This window comes from Andrena cerasifolii, chromosome 5 (assembly GCF_050908995.1).
Source record: "Andrena cerasifolii isolate SP2316 chromosome 5, iyAndCera1_principal, whole genome shotgun sequence".
Taxonomy (NCBI): Eukaryota; Metazoa; Arthropoda; class Insecta; order Hymenoptera; family Andrenidae; genus Andrena; species Andrena cerasifolii.
The window spans coordinates 16,661,757-16,689,716 of NC_135122.1; the positions used below are offsets into that span (position 1 = coordinate 16,661,757).

The 27,960-nt window shown below is 48.9% G+C and overlaps 1 protein-coding gene across 3 annotated transcripts in view; it reads left to right on the forward strand.

Annotated features, from left to right (window-relative positions):
• Positions 1-27,960, forward strand: part of LOC143368874 (lachesin) — a 288,084-nt gene that overhangs the window by 26,872 nt on the left and 233,252 nt on the right. For 2 of the 3 annotated variants that reach the window (XM_076812073.1, XM_076812076.1), the window contains exon 2: positions 15,224-15,333. In XM_076812073.1, coding sequence (XP_076668188.1) covers positions 15,261-15,333 — 73 coding nt within the window. In that variant the 5' untranslated portion in view covers positions 15,224-15,260. Of the gene's footprint in view, positions 1-7,012; positions 7,478-15,223; positions 15,334-27,960 lie in introns of those variants that run through there. The other variant, XM_076812074.1, reaches the window with a different exon arrangement.

Genomic DNA, 27,960 nt, shown 5'->3' on the forward strand with positions numbered 1-27,960 from the left:
TCGCGGTTATTATGCCCCCACGAATACTTTCGTGCTTACGTTTAAACGGCACGGTATTCTTGGGATCGCCTTTTATTCGCGGCCGAATCAACGGCGGATTCTGTGAAAATAAAGGGGAGATTGGAAGAGCGAGCGGGGGAGGGTGCGGTGTAACGCATAGAAATAATGAAAACCTATAGACGAAGAAGGTTGAGAACGGGGCTTTGTGCCTTTCGCTAGCGTAATGAAAATTCGTTCTATTCGCCGTGGATTTCGCGGCACCGAAACGTGTGTAACCGTCGAGTGTTAGCTGAAAAAGAGTAACGGCCGTTAATGAGCGATTCTCCGCCGTTGGAAGTGTTAAATTGATTTAAATCATGGGAGCGGGTGTGCGCCCGGCACAGGAGGGCAAAGGGCGGGATTTAAAATTGCGAGCCTGTGCGCTAGGGGATACGTAGGAACGCTTGGATCACCGTGAGTGGGCTGTGATCCCATAGAAATTCAGCGGGGGCATATTCAGCCGCTAATTTCGCATACACGACGATTGGGAGCGAGCGCGAGATGCTAACAGTTTATAGACGTTATTAGTTTAATCATAGTGCGGTCCGTTTGAGGCAGCCACGTATCGATCACGTCCTCATTAAATTCGACCAGACCACTTACGTAATTTGCTGTCTACCCGCATTACGTATTAGAAGATGAACATCAAGAGCAGACTTAGGGAGTTCGAAGGTTGAGGAGTTTGAAGGATGCGAGCGTGGTAGTTGGGACGTCTATGTTACCGTTGCGCTTTCTCCAAGTCTCCCTACTTGCCCCTGTTTTCGAACACCCTTTAACTTACTCGAGATACATAGCTGCGGACAAAAATTCTGCTTCCCATATACTGGGTACTTGAATAGGGGAGAGTTGCCAATATCGTACTGGTCACCTAAATCGTACCTCGTCAATTTCTCAGCAAGTAATGAGTATAAACGACATCTGATGACAAAAATATCGAGTAAATGCGATATGAAGAATAGAAACAAAACCTTTAGACCTTACACCCTATTTTGTGCGTGCTATAAACATTTAAAAAAATTACATGTGATTGATGTAACTTTGTACCAGTTTATCTTAGCTGATAATAATCAAACAATGCAGTTTTATCCTGTATTTTTGAATTTTTCTAAAAGCGGGTTTAATGTAGAATGTTTTACATTCGTTTTTAATCGACTTCGAAAAGAAGGAGGTTATAGATTCGACTCGTATGTATTTTTTTTATGTTTGTCCCCGCATAACTCCTCAGCATTTTTTTTATTCGAAAGAGGACGATACCGCGATGGTCTCGTTCTGCACTGCATCAATATTGGCCCAATATTTTGCCAGTTCTGATTAATAATAAAGACTATTGTCATCTAATTATTATTATGTTATGTACGTACACGCATATCTCCTAAGCATGTTGTGTCAATATACATAAAAGTAAAAAGATAAAAAATAAAAAATTTAAAAAAAATTAAAAGCGTCTTCAAAAAAATAAAAACGCACTAAAAAGTAAAAAATAATTGAATCCCTTATTTAATCTACGACTCTCATATTTTTTATGTCGGCGTCCCATCATTTGCACTGTGTAAATCTGGCGGCGACTGAAAAAATATGACAGTCGTAGATTAAATAAGGGATTAAATTATTTTTTACCTTTTATTGCATTTTTGTTTTTTTGAAGTCGGTTTTAATTTTTTTATAAATTTTTTCATGTACGTATTACATTCATTATAAAGGTTAAATCGATATTTAGAAATAAATTAATCATGTTTCCTAAATCGTACCACTACCATCGTACTAGTAGGATTTGAGAACTCGTATGTCGTACAGATTATGTACATATATCATACTATATGTAATCATTACAACTATATAATAATCATTAATTTATATTGAATATTTTCTTCTTTATTTATTATTGACGCTTTTTTTTAGAAGAGATACGATTTTGGAAACCGAGGGGTACGATTTATGAGACCGGTTGCTTAATCTTTTACAGTATGTCACAAAAAGATTAACAACAAATTAATTTGTTCCGAAGAAAAGTTTAAACCTATAATAGTAGGTGCCTAAAAGACCGAGCTACAATATCCAATAGTCACTTGCGTTGAAATTAGTACCAAATAAGAAACATAACGTAAAATGTCTTAAGTGGTAAGATACAAGCAACTCTCCCCTACTATCAGGGCGGAGCAATCTTCTCCACCTTCGTCATTCACAAAACTTGCCATCTCCAATCCAGAATACCTATCAATGCCACCAGCGATATGTAGTCCTCTTTTCCCACGAACCCACCCAGAGAGGATGCTCCTTGGAGATTTAATTGCAACTCGGTACACGAAGCCCCTCCGTTGCGTTCGTTACCAACCGCTATACGTCCCCCGGTCGGAATTGAAAGCTCGGTCTCACCCACGCACAGACACAGCCTGCCTTGCTCAGGGCGCCGGTAGACACGTACCGTACGAAGGAGGGGGCCTGCTTTTCCGGTGCCGCCGCGTGTCGCGCGCGCCTACGCACAGCAGCAAGGATTACGTGTCACAAATTGGTATTACCCGCTGCGAGCGTAGACACAGAGACAGGTGTGCACGCGGCATTTCGAGGAGAGAAGTGTCTCCAAGTGCTTCCCAGCATACCTGATGCGATTGCGCGCCGTGCAACGTTCGAAAGCGCCTCGTCCCCCTTCCTGACAGGCAATTTACTTTGTAAGGAAATAATTACCGGCCAGTTACCTGCCTGTGTCGGCTACAACTCGGAGTTTTACTACTTGCCGCGCGACTGCCGGCAACGCGGGCTCGCGATCCGCCGGGGATTCTGCTGTCCTCGAACGATTTGGGAAAAGGCGATAGGTACTCGATGGAAAGCGAGTTTAATGGCCAGTTAGCAGTCGTTTATCGAGCGATGCCACTGATATTAGCCTAGTAATGACGGTCTAATGGGAATGTCTGTAACGGAATTATTGGAGTTCGTTAAGGTACAAGCTTCGACGCAGAGATCTCTCGTCTTTCTTTTCGAACTGCCTTAGTAACCTGCCACGATCTCAGAGAAAAATCGATCATCGTTAAGGTCGCAATGAGGTGGCGCGTTATTCCAGGATGAATAGGTAATGCCAGTTTAAGTAGTTACGCCGTTGGTTAAAAGGCTGTAATACATTTTCGCGCACGCCAGAACGAGTTAGATCCTCTTCTTCCAATTAAACTTGGGAATTCCCTTGAATTTCCTCGAGCAACTTCTCCCTGCCAACGGGCGTCCCTTTGTGTGCGTCGTTGCTTTTATAAATTCCCATCTCGTAATCATTTTTTGTGCCCGGCCGCGATACCGCGAAGCCTTTCTTCCGGACCCATTCCACTGGCGCGCGCTTTCGAACGCGTTCCTCGAGATTTCGCGATTGCAAATTTCGACCCTTGTAGTTGCAGCGGCGTCGCACAGTGTGACGAGTGTATAGGGAAAAAAATGAATTTTTCATTAAGATACAGTTATTTACATGTAATTGATATGTTAATCATATTTATACGCAAAACAATTAATTTTTAACATAAAATAATTCAGTGAAATATATTTTTGAACATAATAAAAGTGAAACAAATAAAAAATATATATTTTTAAATACATTTAAACACAAATTAATAATAAACATATGAAACAATTATAAAAAAAATAAAATTAATTTTTTAAATAATTCGTATTGATAATAAATTTTAAATTATTCATTCTTATTATACATCTTCGTCTCTGTCCGTTGAATCTGAAGGAATTCAAAGCTCAGTGTCTTATAAATAAATATTCTAGCACAGATTTGTCTAGTTTTTCATTTTATTATGTGTATTTTTTCTTATGTGGGAGCACTCGGGAGTAGATACAATTTATACCAAATTAAAGTTCATAAAAAGAACTAATTCTAGTAAGAAAATGAAAAAACCGATATGTTTCGTTTTTTTTTAAGTCTCTCCAGAATTTAGAAGATGCGACGAACATAGTAATAAATTGAGCCACTGGTACGTATCCATATCTTTAAATGCTAGAATTTTTAATTAATAAAAAGAAAGAAGGATATATTTTGCTTATTTTAAAAAAAAGAAAGAATACAACAAAAATGCACTGGGTAAATATTTCCTATGTGTAGTATGTGGCAGCTTGCGTTTAGTTATTCGACTTTGAATGTAATTACTAACCTTAAATCCGTTATTTATGTTACTAAGTTACAATGTTATTACGTCGGAGGAGTGTTTACAATCAATTCCATGAAATGAAATAAAAAATTTCAGAACTTAAATTTTTGCTTTTTGAACACGTACCGCGACACTGTGCGTCGCCTCGATACCAGGCATTGTTCGAGGAGGGAAATATTTTCAGGAGTCGGTCGCGCAGGAAAACACGACGAATAAAGGGTATTTAACGTCCTCTGGGGCCCCTTGTAAATACAAAGACACGAAGTCGCCATCGCGGGGTGGGGAAATTCAAAGGAACGTGGCGCACTTCATCTCGCGCGCACCAGAACGTTATTATCCGTGCAACGTGACGGATGCGTTTCCGTGTTTGTACACAGTCGGATTACCGTTGTCCGGGTTACGTTGAAGATCGCGACGAGGGGAATTTTCACGGGGCGGCAGAGGCGCGATATCGCGTAACGCGGAACAACGCAACGCAAATTCCGTTTCTTGCGAACTCCAGCGAAGGGCGAGCAGGGAGTTCTATGTAAACAGAGTGTCATCGCGAAATACCCCGCACACGTCTCCTCCGTGGGGCAACTTTGGCTCGGCGAGAGGTGAAATTTTCGAAGCGTCACGAAAAACCTCCCCTACCCAGGAAGATGGCGAAAACGAACGGAGGGATCCGAGGGATCGAGGCAGCGCTCTTCCTCATATTCCCGTTGCTATCTTTGGCAAGCAACCGATCAATTTGCACGCGTTTAGGGCTCGTCTTTTGTCGGCGAAACGGTTGGCACTTGCTGGCACTTTGAGAACAAGGAATTCCAACGTGATGGAATGCAAAGTAATTCTACAAGATTACCACGCGCGTGCACCAACCCAGGCCCTGTTTGCATCGAACCCTCGTTTATTCAGTACCACGTCGGCCGAAGGTGAGCCGTGTTTATCGCGAGATGTACGTGTCTGAAGGACGTCTCGGAATTTCGTCGGTTCGCGAAGGGCCGTTGCTGGCGAAGCGTTTCCTTCGAGAGCAGGTATCAAGGAATTCCTGGGGACACGGTTCCGGGGTTCTCGATCGAAGCGTATCAGCTCGCGACACAGACAACAGACAGCACCGTGATAGGATGTGAAAAATCATAGTCAAAAGTCGCGCCTCAAGAACAAAACCGAAGCGTAAGTAGCTGAAACAAGTAGCCCCACCTGCAGCTTTCTCCTCCACCGAAAGCAAGCGAGACAACTCCTCGGGAAAGAAAAATAATCTTATCAACGGTAGACAGGCTTCTAGCTCCTGCGCGGAGTTAACGCAATTGACTTCTCGCGTAGATCTATGGGGGTGGATATCGCATCTGGGTAGAAATTCTTAAATCTGCCAGGGCGGTTGGCGGCGCGGAAGCGGAGGGAGGGGTGGATAAAAGAAAAAAGGAGCGTTTTCGAAGGAGGCAGGCATCAAACAACCCCTACTGCCGGAATCGCGGGGTATTGCGCTCGCGCAAGGCCGGCGCGCGTGTCCGTGCCCGCGTCGTATAGTATATACGAGGCGGGTAGAGCAGTAGCACCGGCACCACCATCAGCACCAGCCAGCATTCAGCAGCAGTAGCCTCGTCGTGGCTAAAGGGGCTTCGGGATGTCGTACCACGGGCTAGTCTACCGCGGCGTGTCGTCGTGTTAACCGTCGTCCACGTCGTTTCGACGGCCAGTTACGACGGTGCCAGGTGCTTCGAGTTCGTCGGGTCAAGTTCCATTTCGTCGGCTTTCGTTCGCGGTTCCGATTACCGGAAGGTGAACCAAGGACGGGGACAGTGCCCCTACCTGGCGAGAATAAACATTCGAGATTCCAGCGGGCAACAGCGAGCAATAAAGTTTATCGCCGGCCTCGTTTCGGTGCGTGGCTCTATCCTTCGACGCCGAGAGATCTAAAGTCGCGAGACGGGGATTCGATTCGGCACGCACGCCGCCTCTGATCGTGCACGATACCCTTTCGTTTACCGATGATTTGCTTCGCGGACGATGCGCGGAATAAGGGCACGATTGCTTCTGTTCTACTTGGCTAGGGATTATCCTGTGAATACTGTTCCTCGAGTAGCACACTCTTCCTGTTTCGGGAAGGACTACTAGCGGTAGTACTGTCTGACGATATCGACAGGGTTGCGGGGTTTACTGTCGAAAGTAGCGTATCTTGTGTTTCGAGGCTGCAGCGTGCCTTCCGCAGCCAGGGGTGAGAGAACGTGCCGAAGAGGCGTTCTTGTAATTGGAACGGGAACGTGTGTACTATGATCTCGAGGAGCCGCGTAAATTATTAACGACTCGCTGCAGCGGAAGTTTGTTAAAGAAAATAAATCAGGTTTAGCCCCGGCGCAGCGGGTGTAGGCTCGCTGCCCGGTGATTGTAGCAGGGGATAAATGTCCGTGCCGAGCGGCTTCGGATAAAACTAGTCCTTGGTTGTTCTCGCGCGCGGATTTACACGGGACCCGGTGGTCTGTAAATCGTCCCCGAGATTTATGACGATCATCAGCGATCGCTTGCTCACCGACCGTCCGTAACGGAGCTATAATATTCCCGGATCGATCGTGCAGCCGGTGATCAGAGGGTGCCACGGCGTCGCGCGAACGATCGCATTCCCTGGCGTCGCGGCGTTACGCGTGCCACACGCATGATTTTGCCAATAAATAACCGGGCTGCATTTATCGAAGTCCGTTGCACGCGGTTTACGCTGATCGCGCGCGTCCTGCCGCGGCGACCGTTATCGTTATCGATTAATCAAACGTAACCGTGCGACGAGGCACGGGCGGAGGAAGGATTAAAAAAAAGAAAGAGAATAGGGAGGTGTGGTAACATCGTTAATTGCAACGAAACAGACGGACAACGATATCTCGCGGCACGGATAAAGCGTCGAGGAGGAAGTCTTCCCCCATAAACAGGACCATTGCCTATCAATCTCTTCGTGGCGATGGAATAACGCCGGTGGATGGCCAAGGGATCCAGAGGACGCGGTGCCTGGATGGTTTGAGCGGCGCAATCCTCGCCGGCTCCACGGGGAATCGAGGGAGCTCGCAAGAAAATCCGTGCTGACTAATTCGAAAATAGCCGGGGACCGCGTATCGATCGATTATCCGGTGGCCGCGTGATCCGCAGTGAATCCACGACGCCGTTTATCCTCGCCGTTCCGGGCGGAAGGAACGCTCTCGGAGTGCAGTGGTATAAATGTTTCATAGACAGACCTCGTGGTACAGGTAATATCGAATCAGGAAGACTTACGCAGCCGGGATCGAAGGTGGCTCGTGGATCCACGACGATATGTCCCCGGAAATCCACGGACTCCCGTTGAAAAAGTACGTATTATCCCTCTCGCCCTCTCGCCTTCTCGCTACCGAAGCTACAGCGGGTTAACGTATCGGGGATTTGGAGCTTTGTCGCGGCCAGCGGAGAGTTATGGACGATTTGTAGGGTGCGCTTTTTAAGAGACTTATTACAGAGCCCCTTCTTGATAAGCGCTACAAATCAAAATTCCCCAATTGGCCCGGCCAATATTCCCTGATTTATGGAGATCTCTATTTACCTGCCGCGTTATCGTTAACGAAACGACCGAACTTCTCGCGGACCGACAGGCCGGGCTCGATGGTTTCTCGGCCGCTCCTTGCGAGTCCATCGTGTTTATCGAAGGACGGACGATAAACCGTCCTGCACCACGGACGAAACTAAATTGTGTGGGCTTTTAATCGGACATCTAATGGATCCGCCGCATTTGTCCGTGTTTCGTTGGATTCCAAACTCTCCCGGAGTGTTTCCCTTTGAGCTGGTTCGACGCAAACATCAGCAAATCCTCCATCCAGCCACCCCTCTCCACCCTCTCCCTCTATCTCTCTTTCTCTTTCGATGACTTCAAACGGTTTCTCGAGTGTGCTCGAGCCCGAAGTGCTCTTGCAGTTACAAAGATATACGTTGCCGATCGGAAAGTGTTGCCGCGGCATCCCCCTCGTTCCTCCACGGTATGCAAGCGCACCGGTTAAAGAACGCTCGAGCTTGCTGATGCACACTTTTGCGTTACAAAGAATGATTATATTCCCCAGGGTGGGGAAAGGAAGAAATACCTTCGTGCCGTGGACGAGGGATAACGGCGGTGCGCAATCATCGAAAGAACGTTTGATGGCGAAACAAAGCAGCGGCGTTGATATTTCCTTCGCAGAGACAGCAGCGAAACTTGACAGATGGCGCGCGATTTTTGTCCACTAAGGCTGCCAAAAGACTTCGGCAGGTGTTTCGGTATCTCTCCCATACCGCAGCGAATGCGCGGTAGCTTATATACCTCGAAACTTCTCTTGATCCGTGGAAAATAATTCGCGCAGGGACTGGTTCTTTGACTTGCTCCATCAGCCCGCTCAAGAATACACAAGGCTGACGGTAAGCACAACTTTCCTCGTTAAGAAACGTTGATCTGAATAAGCCCATTCTTCGGTTGTTCACCGAATTCCAAAGGAGAGCGCTCGCGAAAGAGTCTCATCTTCCTCGTCCCTTTTTCCTGCCTTTCTTGTCGTCTCTTTTTTTCTTCTTCTTCCCTCTCCCTTTCTCTCACCCTCTCCTCCCCTCGGGTCGATCCCTTCGGCTCCGTTCATCGCCGTGGTCTTGTTGCTTCCGCAGCGTCGGTAGTTAAGAACTTTTAATATTAGATAAATAAGCCGGTCCCACGATTGTCTCGGCTATTATCGAAGTTGCCGCGATACTTTACTCCCTCTTTTAAACATCCTCCGTTCCACAGTTTACAAGTTAAACGAAATAATAACGTCAGTTTTTTCCCCCCTGGATCCTGCGCCCCGCGCAGCGACGGCGGGCAAACGCAGTCGCGAAAATATAAATTCGCCACACGCGAAATCCGAGGACCTCCCTCTCCGCCACGTTTCCCTGGATAATTTATGGGGAACCTGCGCGAAAACGGATCCCTGCCGCGTAGGTGGTTTCGCTTAGCGAGGCAGTGTAATGGGCATTTTATTCCTACGAAATGCAACGGCGCGATGTCCGCTACACGCACCTGTAACGGGCACATTAGCAGGTACACGGCGCAATGCTCCGCATTCGGCCGCGTTGCGTGGCGGGATCGCGTGTCGGCAATTATCCAAGACACAAAACGATACCGTGAACCCACGCCACGTCGCTTTTCGACCCGCTCACTTCCGGAATGTAATTACGAGCGTTTTGTCGCGATCGCGACGCCGCGCTTGCACCCCGCGATTTGTCGCCGTGTTTCGCCGCAAAATTCGCCTGCCCCCCGAAACGCCGCGGCGTACGCAACTATCGGGAATGAGTTATTCGTTATGCCCGTAACGAGAAATTTACGATCCGCGGGGCCACCTACGGGGCCCCGGACTCGAATTCTGCTTTCATAAATTCCCGGCTTTTTATCACGTCGAAACCCCTCGCCAGGCTATGAGATTCTTAATTATCCAGCTGCGCGATCAGGAATTGTCCTGCGCTCCCTCGAATATCGAACGAACCCGAGTGCGATCCCCCGCGAGAAACTTTCGCGTTTCTACAGATCGATAGGGACGAAATTGGCGACCATTCGAAGCAGCCTCGTTGAGGGCGGTTTTCCATGAAAATTAACGACACTGATACGTTTAACGTGGCAGCGGTCGTGGCCCGAATTTCGTCCACGGATTTATTTTTCCTCGGGGGTCGGCGTGTTTCGAGCAATCTCTGAGCGGCGTTCAAAAGAACGAGCGGACTTTCCTGGCGTTTGGTAGTTTCGATCGACTCGATATCGTCCTTTACTCTCTGCCCTCTCGTTGACGAGCGTGCACCGGAATAGCAGAGAGATACGGAAGGGCAGAGTCACCGGCCGTGTCATCTTGCCTGACCCAAATAGGAAAATTGCTGGACAGAGGGGCACAAAGTTCCCCGACGAAATGTCAGGCGATTCGAATAATCGTTGTACCTCTGCGCCGCTCTTCGCCCCTTTTCCACGTTCCACTCGTCCCGCTCGTCACGATCGCCGCGTGTGCCGCCTAAAAAAGAGTTTCCCGGTCGAACACCGTGCCTCTTCCGCCGGCAGAATCGACGCGGATCTACAGGGGTCGTTGGAGCTCCCTCTTTGCTTAGAAACAGTGGAAACTCGCGACGCAGCGTTTTGTTTAACCTGCATAATTCTTATAGCTCGGTGTTACTTTTCGGACGCGTGTTCGAGATGGAGAAACCCGTTATCGGAAATTCCATCGCGAGGAGCATGTACGGTACGGTGACTGGAGTAATCCAGTGATCCCGTAAATCAATTCCGGACTAACGGGCGAGATTTTTAGCCGCTTCGCTGCCCGCTTCCTTCCCGCCCGATAGAAATCGCTGATTTTAACCGAAGTCGGGGGTAAAAAAACTCGGCAGATAAGCGGAATTCTGCGATTTGGTGTCGGGGACAGTCGCGTCGGATGGTGAAACGTGAAAGATAGTCGCGGGGGTCTCCAGCTGTGTTTCGCGCTTGCATCTTTACGATCGTGGGCGATCGAGGGATTTTATGTCTGGCATAAAAGAAAAGCGAGAAGGGCGCTGCAGTGCGTCGAAGCTTACAGATCGAGCTTGCAGCCGTGATTTCCACCGTGCGGTCTCAATTAGGGCTCTTACTGTTTCTCGGATTTACGGATATCCGAGTCTTCGGTATCCGAGTCTTGAGTATCCGAGTCTTGAGTATCCGAGTCTTGAGTATCCGAGTCTTGAGTATCCGACTCTTGAGTATCCGAGTACTCGGACACCCACAAAATGTATATTCGGATATCCGAATACTTATTTAATTTAGATTCGAGTACCCGAGTATTTAAGGGAAATTAAGAGACACTAAATTTCCAAAAATGGCTTCCTCAACAAAAAAATACACATGTATGCATACCTGCAACATCAGTAACTTCGGAGAGGGTCTTCTTTACAGCGGATAATATTGTAACCACCAAAAGATCATGTTTGACACCGGAAAATGTAAATAAACTTGGTTTTTCATACCATTATAGGAAGTTATTATCTTAGTGTGTATGCATAACTGTAAATAAAATATTAATATAATTCCCTTGATATTTCTTGTTTTAATCACTTCAGTTAAACTTGCTCTCTTTAATTAGAATCGATATAAAGAAAGCTTTATTCAGCCATGATGATAAAATATCCGAACACAATAAAACAGCCTGCCAAACCTCAAATTAATTTGTCAAACCATTTTCGTAGAAAAAATTAAAACAGAATTAACTATTTTTCGGCCCAACGAGGCGCAAACCCCCCTTAACGACTGTACCGTGGACCAACAGGAAATCTGTTCCTCGAGCGGTCCCCGCTTCTCTGTGGAAAATTGCTCGGGAGATTCGCAGAAAAGTCCCTTCCCCCGCAGTTAGTCCAATTCATATCCCGAAACAGCGTCGAGAAGCAATCCCGGCAAATGCGCGCGTGTCTCGTAAAAAAATAGAGCGTCGCGACGCGCCGGGAGCAGAGCGGCGCGTTGGATTCGTCACGCGGCCCGCGCAGATTAAACAATTATTTTCGACGATGCTCTCCGCGCCCGGGAGTTATTTCGTTTGTGCCCGCGCGCCAGACGCACGCTGCCCGGAGTGCTGGCGGCTTTCGGGGCGGCGGAGAAAAAATAAAGCGCTTCGAGGGGGAGGGGGAGGACGGCTGGATGGTTTACGACTTTCCGCGAGGCACGCGGGCCGCCGGGAAATTCGGCACGCTAATGCTCGGTTGGCGCGGCGCACGGCGACGAGCAGCGGGAAACGGAAACGCGGGCAGAAAGAGAGGAAAGGGCGCGCGGGCGTTGCTGGCCCGCCTGCAAGCTCCGGCGAGCGATTTCCGGGATTTGCCTGACGTTTAATGAACGCTGGCAGACGTTTTGATTTACAGGACAGTTTGATTCCCGTCGCGAGGTGGGAGCACAATAACCGCCAATTTGTAAATCGCCTCGTAAATCTGGTGCGCGCAGCAGCCCGTTGCAGTCGATTCGTGGCCCCGCGACGCATCGGCGGCTCCCTGCGCGCCGAGCTAACGGCCATTTGTCCGATTGGATTAAACAATCGGCGCCGTTAAAAGTGGCCGCGCGCGCGCGTATTACCGGTAAACAGACCCGGAAAAACGATATAATAATCGTTACCGCCTGGAACAGTCGCGGGCGCAGCGGGGCAATCTTGTAATTGCCACGGTTTCGGGGGGGCATTTTTCATGTAACTGCGCTTCCGGGTGTGTTTCTCCTGTGCAGATGTTTGGGATATTCAGTTGCCACGACTCGAGTGCTATTCGATTTTTAAGCCCGTTGTGCTTCTGTTCGGGTCGTAATTTAATATCGCCGAAGGCAATTCAATGTGCAAGAGATGGGAGGTATGATTTTTCGAAAGTATTTGCTGCAGGATACAGTAGGTAGCAATTTAGTAATAAACCCAGGCGCCGCCCGTGCGCGAATAAAGTGAAATGTTCTTCGCAAGTCTTTTCCATTCATTAGAATGTGCCCAGAGTTGAGCAGGTGAGCGTCGTGCATACGCTTCACGGTGAAATGGTTAGGGTGTGTCAATTTTTGGAATGTTTTAATTTTAAAAACGAATAGTAAGAAAACGGTGCAATTTCAGGTTTAAAATTTACCATTATCTTTAAATTTTGCGTAATACATTATTTACCTAGTTGGTATTTCATTTGAAATTATAGAAAAATACGAAAATCATTAAAATTATTAAAACAAAATTGAATAGTTGAGCTTATGAACCGCAACAGAAGCAAACAAGATGTCGCTTCTTTGGTGGACAGGGAAGATGGATCTTCCCTTCTGAGCAAGGTGAAGCTAATGACAGAACATTATCAGCTGAGAAATCCGTCAACGCTGAGGCGGATACGCCGTGACAGGTTGCATCTTGGGCCCGTCCGAAACTCGTCCGGAGCTCGACTCGTCCCGGCCCGTCGCGGCGCGGACTCGGTGGCTGTATAAACCCACCTTAAATCGATAGGAGACAGTGAATCGCCCGGCGAATCGGGGCTCGGTTAAACTTGTTGCCTGGAGAAGCGGAAAGTTCGCGACGGTTTATTAATCGGCGATCCGTGACGAGCGAAGGGCTAATGGATAATGCCCCAGGGCCATGTGTAACTTCTCGTTTTGATACTTACGGGGGTCGGTCACGGGGCGGGTAGAAGTTTACGGGGGAAAAAGAATAGCGAAAGAAGGGCTGGAGGGGGAAAAAGGGAAACGGGGAACGATAGCGTCAACGAACAGGCGTGGCGTCGTTAACCGAGTTTACTAATTATGGGTCGAGCGCGATAGCTCGAGCTGCCGCCGGTAATTTCAACGCCGTGGATGTGTAAAATCGTGATGTAATAACAAGAGCTGCTTTGCCCGAAGTACCCGGCGCGATATTACTCTAAAAATCTCCGTTAATTAACTCGTAAAACTTGTAATAACGCGATGAATCAAGTTACACACCCTGCCACGGGCCCTTACCGCTCGAACCACTCGCTCTCGGTGCTTTCGCTCTTCAGCGCGGTGAAAAATCAGCGTGACAGCGTTACCCCCGCGGCACGTGAAATTTTTAACTCACCTTTAATCTCGGCGCGCATCGATTAAAACTTCTGGCCGCGCGAAGCGTGGGAATTGTTCGCCCGACACAGCGCTTCGCGTATTTTACCCGCCGAAGAATCGAGTTACAGATTACGCGAGCATAGGTACACCTAATACCGAACTAAAACCTTCTACCGCCAGCATCGTTGCTCGGCGATTGTAAGATAGACCCTGCGAGGGTGTCGCGGCTGAAAGAATGAAGGGAATCCGTGTCCCTTGGCGCAAGAAATTCTTCATAAAAATGATATTAGGTACACACTTGGAATTATCATACTCCCGTGCTTTCGAACGCGAGTAAACCACTTTCCTCGCGATTACGCTCGAGCGACGGCTCCCCGAGCCCGCTCCAGGGCACGATTAAAGATACTGTTTACCCGCATCGATGAAACTTTAAACGCACCCCGCTTTCGCGCGCCCCACCGCTCGACACCGTGACGGGAAATCGGCCGCGATATGTAATTAGCGGAACTCGAGAGCTCGCGGAGCTGGGCGATAAAATATACTCACCTGGGTGACGTATGCGCGTTGCGACTTTAATCATTAGTCCGAAATATCGGCCTCCCGGGCCGCCGGGCGAGTGGGCGTTTCGCGTCAGCGAAAAAACTGCGCAACGCGAAATTCAATTTGGGAAGCTGCTCGTATCCACGCACGTGCTTTCGCCGATCAGCCGGCTCTCCAATTCGAAGTTATATTCTTGGATTAGCGGGCGAGATATACCACTTGCTTTCACGGTTTATAAATGAAGCGCGCGGAACAGGATTCGAGATCCGAATTCTGCCAATTTGCTGGCTCGAAGGGGAGTCGCGTCTAAACTCGAGATTAATCCGTGGACCCGCGGCGAGGGGGCGGGTCATATTTCGAGCCGGGTTTCTTTCAATTCTCGTCGAACCAACTAATATATGTACACGCGTATATCTCCCGGGACCCTCCCTCTCGGCACCCCCGCTCTTTTTTCCCCCAATCTCCATTCATCGACCGATCTGAGACCGCGGCTTTCTATGTGCGGACGGTTCCGTAGACGTTCGCTGCACCGCAACCGAAGGTCTATATCACCTCGAGTGCTCGTACATATATTACAGCCCAATAAACCTGATTAACATTGGACGTTCGTTAATTACAGCGTCCCTCTATTACACTGACTTAGCCATGCGTTAATGATTTCACGGCCCCGTGGATTCCCGACGTATCGACGATGCGGCTGCGTCGCAATATGCATTCGGACGCGTCTCCCGAACCAGATGGATATGCGTATTTACGTATTCCCGTCGTCTACCGTGCCCGTGCTCCGGTACGCGCCACCCTTAATGACGGGCAGGTTTATTTATTAATTGCCAGCGACCCTTTTCACCGGGGCCCATCGATCTCTGGCCGTTCAGAGCTCCTGTATCGCTTAACATTTCACTCGACTGCCTCAGAAGCGCGTGCGAGCTCGCCACTTGGACGTGTCGCAGCGCGAAACCACTGGAATTCAATGTCCTGTCAGCTGTCACTCGCCTAAATTTTTGCCCTGGCATTGTTGCAGATAAGCTCCCAGGCATAAGAAGTGGAACGACAAGAAAATGGCGGAAAATCAGAGAAGGACGCGGTACCTGACCATCAGCATACTCCACATCATCACCATCATGTGCCAGGGTGAGTTTTCAACCACGTCTTACCGTAATTCCGAGGCGCCAGGCGCTGCAGCAGCGTTGTTAACTCTTCGAGTGGAAACGCGCGACGAATCTTTGCGCGAATTAACTTCGTTTTAAGTCCGCAAAGCCTGCTCGCGTCGCTTCCAGTTTTTACACCCTTACTTACGTGGAATTTAAAAGACAAACGTTCTCACGGTCGCGTCGCAGTTTACGGGCTTAATTCGCGCGGAAACGGCGAAAGGCATTTTCATTCGGAGCAGCCCGTGTAACAAGAAAAGTATCCCGTGTAATACGCGCTAGATGTATAGCAGCCGCCGCTAATGGAATTCGCGTAATTATAAAGGAAGCGCGTAGCAGCCACTACGAATACCCGGGTAAATAATTACACGCGGCGGGGAATAATGTCGGTTTACATCGAGTAAATTAGTATTATATTTCGATTAGATTCGCTCCGCAGAGTTGCCCGGAATTCAGCCCGGCGAAGTTGGACGGGGGCACGCGAGCTGTTTAAACGAACGCCTTGGTGAGGCGAATGAAAAATAAAACCCACTACCGACGCGTCAGAAAAACGATCGTTTCGCGGAATCTAGAGCGCCGCCACAGTCCCACCTCTCAAGCTCCTCCGCGTAACGATGGGATTTCGCAGGAAATTTCTTGCTAATTCTCTTATGTACTTACATACTCGCGTGCCTGTCTCGCGAACGATAGCGGCCCCATCGAAGCCGTACGTTTTTGGTTGTTAAGTGCAATTTCTGGCACGGCCGCGGCGTTATCTATCATGCTAGGTGACGCCCGCGTTGGAGGGCTAATTGCCGCACGCGGACTCGCTGGTTCTCTCCGGGAGCACCGGAGTCTCTTTTCCTCGCATTATCCTCCGCTAAAAGAACGAGTGTATCCGTCTTATCGCTCGCTCTGCTACAACTATGCAGCCGGTCGCTCGTTAAATGTAAAGCAGCTTAAATGCCTCCTGAGAAACGAGACTTTCGTCGCACCTTTCCCACTCGCACGCGAAACTTCAAACGACGCTTCCACGAGGCACGACTCCGCGCCGATTCCACGCGGACTGTTCCAATCGGGACGCCCCGGGTCGTGGTTATCGCGGAGGGATGCTAGTCGATGGTTACAGTGGCTCACAGCCGTAATCGTACACTGTTTAAAATCGCATAACTTTTCTAAAATTAATCCAAACGACTTGAGTCTTCTTTAGAAGCTAGAAGGATTAATAGTTTGCTAAGTGGCGTGATTCGTCGTTTTGAGAAAAATTCACTTGGTCGGAATAGCAAAAATATAGAAAAGGTCGTTTTTAAACTTTTTTTTTGTGAGCCTGTAATGAAAATTCAAAAAACCCGTTTGTAGATTGAAGTTTGTTGTATACGTGTCTAAAATTTCATGACAATCGGTTAACGTTGCTCTGAGCTATAAACGCTTAAGATCGCAGAATAAGGTTGAGAATCGCGGAAATTCCCAAAATCAACGATTCTCGACCTTATTCTGCGTACTTTAAGCGTTTATAGCTAAGAGCAACTTAAACCGATTTTCATGAAATTTTAGATACGTGTACAACTTACTTCAATCTACAAAAAAGTTTAAAAAACGATCTTTTCTTTTTTTTTTTGCTATTCCGACCAAGTGCATTTTTTTCAAAACGACGAATCACGTCACTTAGCAAACTAATCCTTCTAGCTTCTAAAAAAGACTCAAGTCGTTTGGATTAATTTGAAAAAAGTTATGCGATTTTAAAGAGTGTACGATTATGGCTGTGATCCACTGTGGGTAACGCTGTGCAAACGAGCGCGATCGAAAGGCAGCGAATCGTTGTTCCCCATCAATCATCTAATTGCTCCGTTCGCACCAGGCCGGTTTATCGGCGCTCCGGATTTCTAAGGACCATGGAAATTCGGGGCCGAGGCAGCGCACGTGCATGTGCGTGGTCGAAGAACTGCCGGTTATCAGTGAACGCTGATAAAACATGTTGTGCCGGTGGCGGGTGGCGTTAATCAATTTTCCATTCACCCTGCAATATCTTTCCGCGGTATCGGCGCCGTTGAATGAGGGGGAAAGCCGACGCAAGGGGTTCTGAGATCGCGCGCAGGACCAGCCGGCTCGTAATTATCGCTAAATAAGAAAATGGTCCGCTACCAACTTGCTATCGTGCCGACCGAGGTGTATAGAGGCGAACTTTCGCCTCGGTGGCCGTTCACCAAGTTTTAAGCGATTCGACGCGACGTAGGTGCATTGGAACGTGTTTCATGGAGACGTAACGCACAAATGGAGGAAACACGAGGGTTCCCCCGGGGGAGTTTTTCAAGTCCGCAGAAGCCATAGGGAGAGTTATTTCAAAACGATTTCGCGGTCCCAGAGAATTCGTTCAGTTTTTTTTACGACGCTCGAATTTTCCCCGGGTGTTTGCGTTTAACTTGCAGCTTGTGTTTGAAAGCCTTTAAAATTACATCCGGCATCGTTGCCCCTCGGTTTATTCCAATATTTTTAATTTTTTATGGCCCCGACTTCACCGTCGGCTAAAAGGAAAAAGCAGAAAATATTATTTCTCGATAAAATTGAAACGGTTGCCCCAACTATTGACAATTTACCCGCCCCCCGCCGCCCACCCCCACCCCCGAAAGTTTGCTTTAAACGTCACAGGGGAAGCGTTTGAGATTTACCCGACGCTCCGCGTAAAAAACTACGTGTTTTCGATCAGACTTACACGTGGCGTAAAACACAATTTGCCGGCGAGCGTAAACAAGCATGCACCGAGAAAATATCTCCGAAAGCAAAATTCTCCGCAATGCCCTCTGTTACCGGCGTGCCTTGCGTCGGGTCGATTCATCGAACTTCCTTTATTTGCCGTGGAACATTCGAAACTTCCACGGTCTAACGGTGTATCGTTCGATGAAACGAAAGAGCAAATAAAACACCGGCGTGACGTAGCTTGGAAAGGGTGCGTCTACCGTGTCATTTTCGCGAGCCATTCGAATCGTCGTCCGCTCGCGTGTCGCTTTGAGTCGTCGAAAGCAGAGGCTCCGCAGAAATGGAGGATCTTCGATAAGTCTGCCGGGAGAATACTCGATGGCGCGATGCCTGCGTCTGAGTGAAAAGAAAACGCATACGAGATCACACGTCGCAGGTAGAACCTGGAACAACCCCTCGTAGTGCGCGGCGGTGGCAACCGCCGTCGAAGCGAGCGGCGTAATCTCGAATCGCTTTGAGGCACTAATTTAAATACATATTAATACAACGCGTATGCAATATCCGCCGGGGGGAGGGGAGGAGACACGAGGCATGCACAGAGAGACAGGTAGACAGGCAGGCATGCGTGCAACGGGTGCATCAGGGCGCAGACTTTGTCGGTGCCGGCGGGAGATGCACGACTTTGCGTGCCAGCCAATCAACATACCGGGCTATGCATACGAACGAACCCGTCGACGGCTCCTAACCCGAACAAATTTTAGTCGGCTGAGCACTCGCGGGACGTGCAGTGATATCGTTCTACCCGGCGAGCCACATCGCGTGGCCGTCGTCGGCTCTCATTGATTCCACCGGCGGCCGGCAAATTGTTTCACGCCGGAAGGGCCTGGCGAGGTCGTACGGATTCGCAGGTGTCCGCCGAGCACGATGAAAGAGGGTCGAAACGCTTCGAAAGCGGATCTACGCTATCCTCGCTCGAGGTTTCGTTCTTCAACCCCTCGAGCGCGAAGTGTTTTCTTTTTTGTAGGGTCTTTCTCTCTGTCCGCCGATCGGGTAATGATTATTTCAATGATCGGAAGCTGGAGCTCGGAAGACTGCCTACTAATTAATTCGCGGTTGAATTTCGAACCGGGACGCGTTTCTTCTTCGCTGCGCGAAGTTTCGATCGAGCGAGGGACCTGGACGCGAGCTTATTTCGATTCGGGATAGGTACACACGCTGCCACTTGGAGACTTATCTCCCCGTGGCGGCAGTTCAAACAGAAAATCTCGATCGTGTATAATAGGAACGTCCGAACGCGGATATAAAAGCACGGACTGTCCGTACTGTTCGGGGGTAGCTACTGAATCGATGGCGAAAGTGTTGGAAGTAAAGCATTCCTGAATTCGAAGATACCTGCGCGCTGTTTACCTTTTCAATATTCGATTCGCGGTATCGGTTCTCCCTGCTGAAGTGTCGCGCGGAACAGCACCGCGGACATCGTAGAATTTCTATGGCTTCGCGATATGTATTCCTCCGATTTTCGGATGCTGCGAGCGAGGAACTCTTCTGCTTCGCTTGCTGTTTGAAACCCGTGGGAATGATGCCACTATTTTATTTGAAAGCAGGGGAATGCCCAAACAAACAGTAAAGACACTCCTCCACGTGGCGGAATGAATTGAAGTTCGCGCGGCTTCACGTGCCCCGAAGTGAATTCCTCTGCTCGTAAAGAGAATCCAAGTTTCGCGTTTAAAGTGGCTCGGAACGCATGGACTCTGCTTATCTCGTTCCCCTTATTTTCCCCATTTGTCAGAGCGTTTCCGCAGGGGCAGAACCTAAGTAGGTACACACGCGGGGAGCAGCGGCGGGATGTTAGCTTAAATTTGTTTTCCCGAGGTAGGTATTGAGTATTTTGTCGCGGAGAGGAATTCCTCGCTCAGCGCTTGCCTTTCACCGAGTATCATCGCGTAGAGGGAATATTCGACGGGAGAGGAGAGGACTGTAGAGCCCGGGACGAGAATTTCGTGCCCTTCCTCGCGTGTGACATCGGGAGCCCACCGATCCACGGTATTTCGCTTGATTTCGCTAAGCATCGTCGCGGCCGAGCACGAGAAAAAGGGATGGGAAAAAGGGAGAAGGAAATTCCATGCACGGAGCGGAATAGGGGCAGGCCGTTCTTACTGCGTCTTTCCTCCCGTCGTTCCAGCGAATGGAAAAACTTCTGGTATTCCCCTGGTCGACAGCGAGATCGTAGATTCTTGATGTAGCTTTTGTGCCCGGGGAAAGAGAAATAGCGGGGTGGCGGGAGTGAGGGAAGGTGGAAATCCTTTGGAAAAAGTACCTCACCTGGGCGGGCTGCACCGAGGCGCGCTGCTCGCGTTGAAAAAAAAAACTTTCCTTTTTCCCCGTCGGGGTAGGCTTGGCCCCGTGCTTTCTCCCGCGACGTCTGCGCGCTAGGTGGCCCGTACAAAAACATATTTAAGATGTTATCTCGTGGCCGGGGCCAGCCGCATTCAAAGTTAAGACATTAAATGTACATTAGTGCCGTTACACGAGCCGCACTCAGCTCACTGCGAGCCAACCTTCTTCCATACCATCCCGCTCTTTTTTCTCCTCGCGGAACAGCCCGGGCCCTTTTAGCGCTGCTAACAACGAGGAAGCCGCCACGCAAGAAGAGGCACTCGCGTCCGAGTGCAGGATGTACGTACGCGGCCTTGAATCCCGCCAGGATCTCGCGCAAATGCCTGGCCCGGGCCAGCGTCCAACTCGAATTTAGGCGTGCGAGTCCACGGTTGGTGGAATGCTGAGAGATCGATTGTTGGTCACCGGCCGGGTCGGCTGGGTGTCTAAAAATAAAAGTTCGCATCTGAAACGTGCCGGTGGAAAATGTGAAACGTTCCTCGCGTATGGATGGACGTTAGAAAGCTATTGGACGAGGGGAATTCCCTGTTCTCGTTCAAGTGAGCGTTTCTTTCATCGGGCGAAAGTCTCTGGGATGTATGTACTTGATTGTTCCTCCGGTGTCGTAACTCGCTTCCAGCCACGGAGGAGGGATGGCACAGTTGACAAGCGAATCGTAACAACGCGAGATCGTCATCGACTGTAACGTTGCATTCCCGATGCACTCGTCGCGTCCGCCGTTGTAACGCCAAAGAAGCCGTAGAAAAGGTGAAAGCGGAGTCGACGGGATAGGGGTTGAAAGGAGAAACATCCAGCCGAAGCTAAAGTTTCCTCCGCGCCGAACACGTGCGACGATCGTTCTTTCGACGATTCCACGCCGACAGGGCCGCTAACGAGCGTGTGTCTTTTTAACGCAACGAACCGGCCGACTGCGAATCGGGAAACGCGGAGAAAAATGTGGCTCGCCCGTGGTTTGCTTTGAGCAAACGGAACCAGCGAAAGGAGCGCGGCTCATCGTTGAATTTCCTTCCATAACTGGGGCTGCGTATAACCTTGGAGAGGAGCTCGGAACTCCGGCTGGAAATAATAGTAACGACACGACTTTATCATAAATGCACAGTTCGGGTGCGAAGCTCGAGGGGAATTAGCATTAGCCACTTCACAAACCTACCCCAAGTTCCGCGATAAACGAAAGTGTATAACTGTAGGTATAACAGAAACCATTGGAAATTACACTCATCCGCTGACAGACCACTGAAATTCATTAAACAAACTTCTCGCTGCGTTCGTGCCTTCGTCTAAACGGCGGTGTAACAGTAGTTCGCCACGAGAGATGGAAAACGTCGGATCGTCTCCGTGTTACCGCGCAATTTTCCTCTGGGTATACGCTGATCCTTTGTAGAGCCCTCCGCTCTCATTGACTTAGAGAACAACAGAATCCATCAGGGACGCGTCGCGGTTAGAGCGGAGATCGCGATGACAAAATAATTTCCTCTGGGCCCCTTTGGTGTGCTCGGAAAATAATCTAAATCATCGCCAGGGAAGGGCTATTTCTTCTGGCGCGAAAGCGGCGAAACTGGGGCAAAACCATTAGCCCGCGACTATGAGATGAAAACACGTTTAAAGGTCTACTAGAAGTCTTCGAGTTAATTGCCTCCTCGAGAGGGGATGGAATTAGAATTCCCTTTATCTTCCCGCCGAGCCAGCGGTCGATGAAGTCGCGCGATTAAGCGGTACGGTACAGGCGTTACTGTAAGTATCGTGATTTAGGGGGATGGGGGTATCGAGCGGGGGTGTTACCGTTTCCCATCACGTGCGTACACATGTGTGTCGATGCACCTGGGGAAATGGGAGCACGACGGCCATGTGACGCACGTAACGCGAGAGCGAGCAAACACCATAATACGGGGTGGTTACTCAAGTCGTAAATGGATACCGGGCTGCTCGAGTACGCTCGGGGAGTCTATGGATCACTCTTAAGAAATTCCGGCTGTGTGTCGTAAGAATTCTTGAATTTACATCTCCTGGCGTGCGCTGGGAAATCTTAAAAGCATGCTAATAATAAGATACATATCGATCCAACCGCCTTCCCTCAGCACCGCTTCTCGGCTCCCTAAACTTTCATAGCCACCTGCTATTCCGGCGATCGCTGTCCGTCTCCGCTTGTTACGTAAGATTCTCCAATGGCGCGTGCTCTCCGCTTTTCGAAATATGTATAGGTGTATGCACCTATGTACCAGCGCCAAGCCTTTGAAATACCGCAGCGCTGCCTCGCACGCTTTCTCAACACAATTACTCTTTCTTCATCGCGACGCTATTTTCGCCACGTTCCCAATCCGCGCTCGACCGAATATACTTTGCCGCGTATCAGAGGTGGGTGGGCGATACATATGGAGTCACACGTGTGGCTAGGCATGCATACTTCATGAAATAGTAAGTTGAAGGCGGCATTCGGGACGCGTGTACCGCGCCTAGGTGCGGGGGACGCTTTTGCAAACTCGATTCGATGAGAGCGACGACGGTGGCTTCTCGCGGCCCGTTTAATGGCATTTCCGTGCTACCCCACCCCCGAAAAGAGAAATATTAAATTTCGGCACGGGGAGCCCGTGTGTATCCGCGGCGCCGTGTATTCTTAGAAGCAGATAGAACGCGATGGTTGGCCCACTTCCGAAAGACCGATAAAACCTGCAGCCCGGCTGCATGCCAGTCGTCCTACTCTTTAACTCCGCCGGGGACTGCGCATCCTTTCGGTCCCATCTCCCTTCTACCTCTTCTCGGAACTGGGATCACTTACTCACGCGAATTTGGAAACGTCGATACTCTACCGGTACATTTAGCGGGACGGTTCTGCATCTTCGCGATGGTCGTTTCGTCTGACGGGAAACGGAAAGTCAATGGACAATGAATTTTCGACACCCCTAGACATAAATGATTGCTCTATTATTAGCGATCTGTAATCATATTCCTGACGACTTTGGTTCGACTTCCTCTACGCTACGAATATTACACAGAAGCACGAATACTACCTACCCACAGGGTTTGTAAGTGCAATCTCTGAGTCCAGTGAGTTCCGAGGTAACGTTTACACAGGAGCAAGCCTGTACTTTTCCAATGTTTAGGATCGCCAAGCAGACGAACGAACGCGATGGAAATTTAAATAATACCCCGTGGTCGGGACGTCCATCGTTCCTATCGCCAGTGCAAACAGAATTCAGAGAAACGGCCACGGTCAAACATTACCTGTATCCTGAGAACAATCGGCTACCATGCGGGGGACAGTAGAAATTACCAGGCTACTCGTTGCTCGCGTTACTGTGCAGCTGTCTAGGTGAAAGGAATGCAGCGAGATACTTCGAGCACACTCGAGTGGTGCGTGGAACGATAACCCCGAGAGTGGAGACTACAAATGTGCTTTCGTCACTCATCACGGGGTTCTACGGACACAAACACCCGTTCACCTGGCTACGTCTGTGGTTTAATGCACCGGTGCTCAAAAACTATGCGCGGTTCCTCGAAACCTTGACTTTCGACGCTGTAGCACGCTGTGGTCTTCATCCGCGTTACGTCCACAATTCTGCCACAACAGCTGCGGAACGTAAATTCACGCGGAATCCACGGCCTCGTCGCGGCAGCCCCTGTTTTCTGCGAACAGTAATAGGGGTGCCGCTGTAAAAACGTCCTGGGTCGTTACCAGTTACATCAGACGCGCGCAACACGCTCGGTCATTCATCTTCCTCCTGATAGCGCATCTGTTGGTCGCGTTTTCTTCATCTGCCAGCTCGCTGCTCGCAAATTCCGGCACCCTTATTCGAAAACCAGCCCCTACGAGGGACGCAGGGTCCACCGCCCGTGACTTCCGCACGGTGAATCGTAAACTCGCTCGTTCCCGCTGTTATCGCCCCTTGTTACACGACTTTACAGCTTCCGATGCTCCACGCTGGCCTGCCCTTAATGCCTAACGCTTCTGTTCGACGAATGCTTTTTACGTCCACGCGAGATTTAAAATTTTTATCTCCCCGACACGATGCAGGCCCGATTTACGAAGACGATTATAGCTCGAACAAGTGGGTTATCCCTCTTTCACTGTTTTATTCGTTCTGGCCGCTGTGCCGAGGTTTAATCCCCTCGTTTCAAACCAAGATGCAGCTATCGCAAGGTAAACCTTTGTGCCGCCAAGGTTTCGGGGTTTGCGAAATATTACGGTGGAAGGCGGTTTCGAAGATAGTCTTCTGTGGTCCTCAATCGCATAGTTCATGAGACGCGTGAAAGGTCGTACGCTACGAGTGATTGCAGATATCTTATAAGGGGACTAGCTTAAAGTTCCCGGCGTTGCCCAGGTTCTATGTTCTATGTATATCTTTTTTTCGGCGAAGGGGCGGGAGTTCTTTACAAAAAATTCCTAGCGAGCATCTGGGGGCTAAGAGGAATCTGCCTAGCAAATTTCGTGGTCATAGGTTCAGTGGTTTCAGAGAGATCGTGATTAGTCAGTCAGTTAGTCAAGACTTTCTCTTTTATATCTTCTTAAGGGGTTATACATAGTCAGCAGGCTGAAAAGAGGCGAAAGTTTGTGATTTTTTTTTGAAAAAGCGGAAGGACATATTTTTACAGAACTTTTTGCACTTAAAAGAGCAACATTTAAAGAACATTTGGTATATTTTTTGTACAAAAATATATACGTTTTTAATAAAAGTACGACATCCAAGAAGCCTCTTTAAAAACGGCGAGCAAGATATCTCAAAAACTACTGTATCAATCTTTCTGAAACTTTGTGGGTTTATTTTTTATATAAAAATCTACTAAATGACGGAGGGATTTTATTTTTCCACGAAATTTCAGAAAGATTGGTGCAGTAGTTTTTGAGATAACTTTCTCACAGTGTTTTAAAAAGGTTTCTTGCATGTCGTTGTATTTTTATTATAAACTTAAATATTTTTCTACAAAAGAATTACCAAATGTTCTTTAAATGTTGCTCTTTTAAGTGCAAGAAGTGCTGTAAAAATATATGCTTCTGCTTTTACAAAAAAAATCAGAAACTTTTGTGTAACGGGGGTTGCTCGGTTTTGCATAATCAGGTTTAATACAACAATACAGCATGGAACTACAAGAATGTCAAAGGAACAAGGAACTTTAACAAGGGCAATTAGTATCTCGATCCGCCTGCCCGTAGAGGCGTCTGGCTCTCGAATGACAGCTTGACAGGCGATCGATCGGATCGCCTTCTTCGCGCTCATCTTCTTGCTTCTGTCGCGAGCACCAGCAGGCCCTGGATTCCATCCATAGAGTGCTCGCAACAATATACAGCAGAAAGTGTTTGTGTGTTTGTATGTCACTTAAAAACTTCCGAACGTTAAACTGTGGGGTCACGAAATGTGTCCCAGCTCATTATGCCTAGCTAATCCAGATAAATGTGACTATTTTCACAAACAAATAATAAAAAAATTTTACGCCAGATTTACACAGTGCAAATGATAAGGCGCCGACTTAAAAAATATGAGAGTCGTAGATTAAATAAGAGAAAAAATTATTTTTTACTTTTTAGTGCATTTTTATTATTTTGAAGTCGGTTTTAATTTTTTTTTTTAATTTTTTTATTCAAGATCATTTCGGGTCGGTTGGAAGTTGTTCCGCAAAATGTGCGTAAAGGCGGAAACGGGCGAAAATTGATTGAAAGATGAACTCGATACGTAGGAATCGATATTAGGATCCTGTGAGATGTCTCCCTTTGAATTGCTGGCGCAGGCTGGAGGGTCTCCACTACAGTTATCACCGATTGCGGATGCTTGAGATGGCGAGAAGGTCGAGCGTGGAGCGCCTTAATGCGCGGGAGCACTCTAATTTCGCCTTTTCAGCCCCGCAGCCCAAGGTTGAAATGCAATATCGCCGGTGGTGGGACGAGGCACGAAGTATTCCCGACATTTCCAAACTATTTCCAAAGACGGATTTCTTCCTCCACGCCCTCAGGCCGCTGGGGGAATCGGACTCGAATTCCGTTCCAGCTGCTAACGATCAGCCGATCGTTTGCACCTTTAATTAATGCCCGGCGCGCTCCTTCGATTTACCCACTAAATTAAAACTATGCGGTAATTGATCTGTTCCGAGCAGAGACTCGCGATCCGAGGTCTCCGTGCCCGGAGACCCTCGATCCTCAGCTTCCACTTCAGAATTTATATCGTGATTTAAAATCGGATTTACTTAGCTCCGAATGCTTCCGGGCATACAACAGCCCAACCTGCGCAGAAAATACCGTGAAAATCCTTCGGAGCGGAACCCCTTCAGCAGCGGTGATCTGGAACCTTTAAATTCCACGCCTCGCGCTTGGCGTCCCGCTAACCAATGAGCGAAAGCAACGGCTTTTCTTTCCTCCCAGAATGCCATAGCCGCGAGTCGCAGCCCAATTAGTCCACGCACACTTGTGTACAGTGTTTCGGCGGGTGAAAGGAGCGAGGTTATTCAAAGATTCCCGCGGAGCCCCGTGAAAAGCTGGAGGAGGGTAAGGTTATCCGTTCCTGCCCGTCCGTCGACCTCCCCCCCCCCCATCATTTTGCAACGATAAATTACGCGGGCGTATAATTGCAAAAGGTCGGAGAGGGAAAGTGGCGGGCCGTTACACTTTGAATGTGGGTCAAGAGCCAGCGGTTGTACCGCGGCCCGAACAGTAACAAAATGTTTAATTGCACCGCCCCTTCTAGAGCATTTTCCCTGAGGTCTCACCCTTTTCTCTCCGTCGCCCGTCCACGTCGTCCTTGCCGGGACGCTATCGTCTTTCAGTGAAAGGCACTCGCTGCCTGACAGCAGGATGGAGAACCGTTTGTCCACGGCCTGAAAGGATTACGGCCGGCCCCGCTGTCTCGCAATTATACCGGGGCGAAATTAGTGCCGTAACGACGGTTTTCTGGCCGTCTCGCGAAGGACCAGCCTCCGCTGGTCGAAATTTTCAGTAACAACTTTTACACGGTGATTAAACGGAACAACCGTGTGATTCGAGGGCTTTCTCGCCCGGAAGGGTTGCGCGGAAAGAGAGATAGATAGAGAGAGAGAGAGAGAGAGAGAGAGAGAAAGAGGGACTGCAACGATGAAACGAAATCGCGAATAAATATGTCACTTTGCTTGACATAAGTCTTGGGATATCGTGCACGCGACTGGCTAGATTCCATAAGGTTATCAATGGGAAGATGCATGGAAATTGCGCCGGTTGGCTCAGCTCCACGGGACCTGAAGAACAACGCGCCAGCGCCGGACATCCTTTATACAATTATAGTTTTTGCGCGACACTATCCACTCGGAAATATGGACGCGAAAAGAGGCGGGGGCCCGGGAGGGTGACGGAGGGGCTGTGGAACGCGGAGGGGGTGGTGGATGCAGCAGGGTGAAAGGAAGCTGGTAAAGGAAAGTCAGAGAGGGTTGGGGGTGGGAGCAGGGACTGGCGGAGGGTAGATAATAGCCAGGATAGAATTGTTCCAGGAGCAAAAAACCAATCCATCCCGTCGTGTTATCGGATGGTAGAGGCGATCGCTGGTGGAGGGACGACCGGGGGAGGGGGCAAGTGCCCTTCCACACCCGA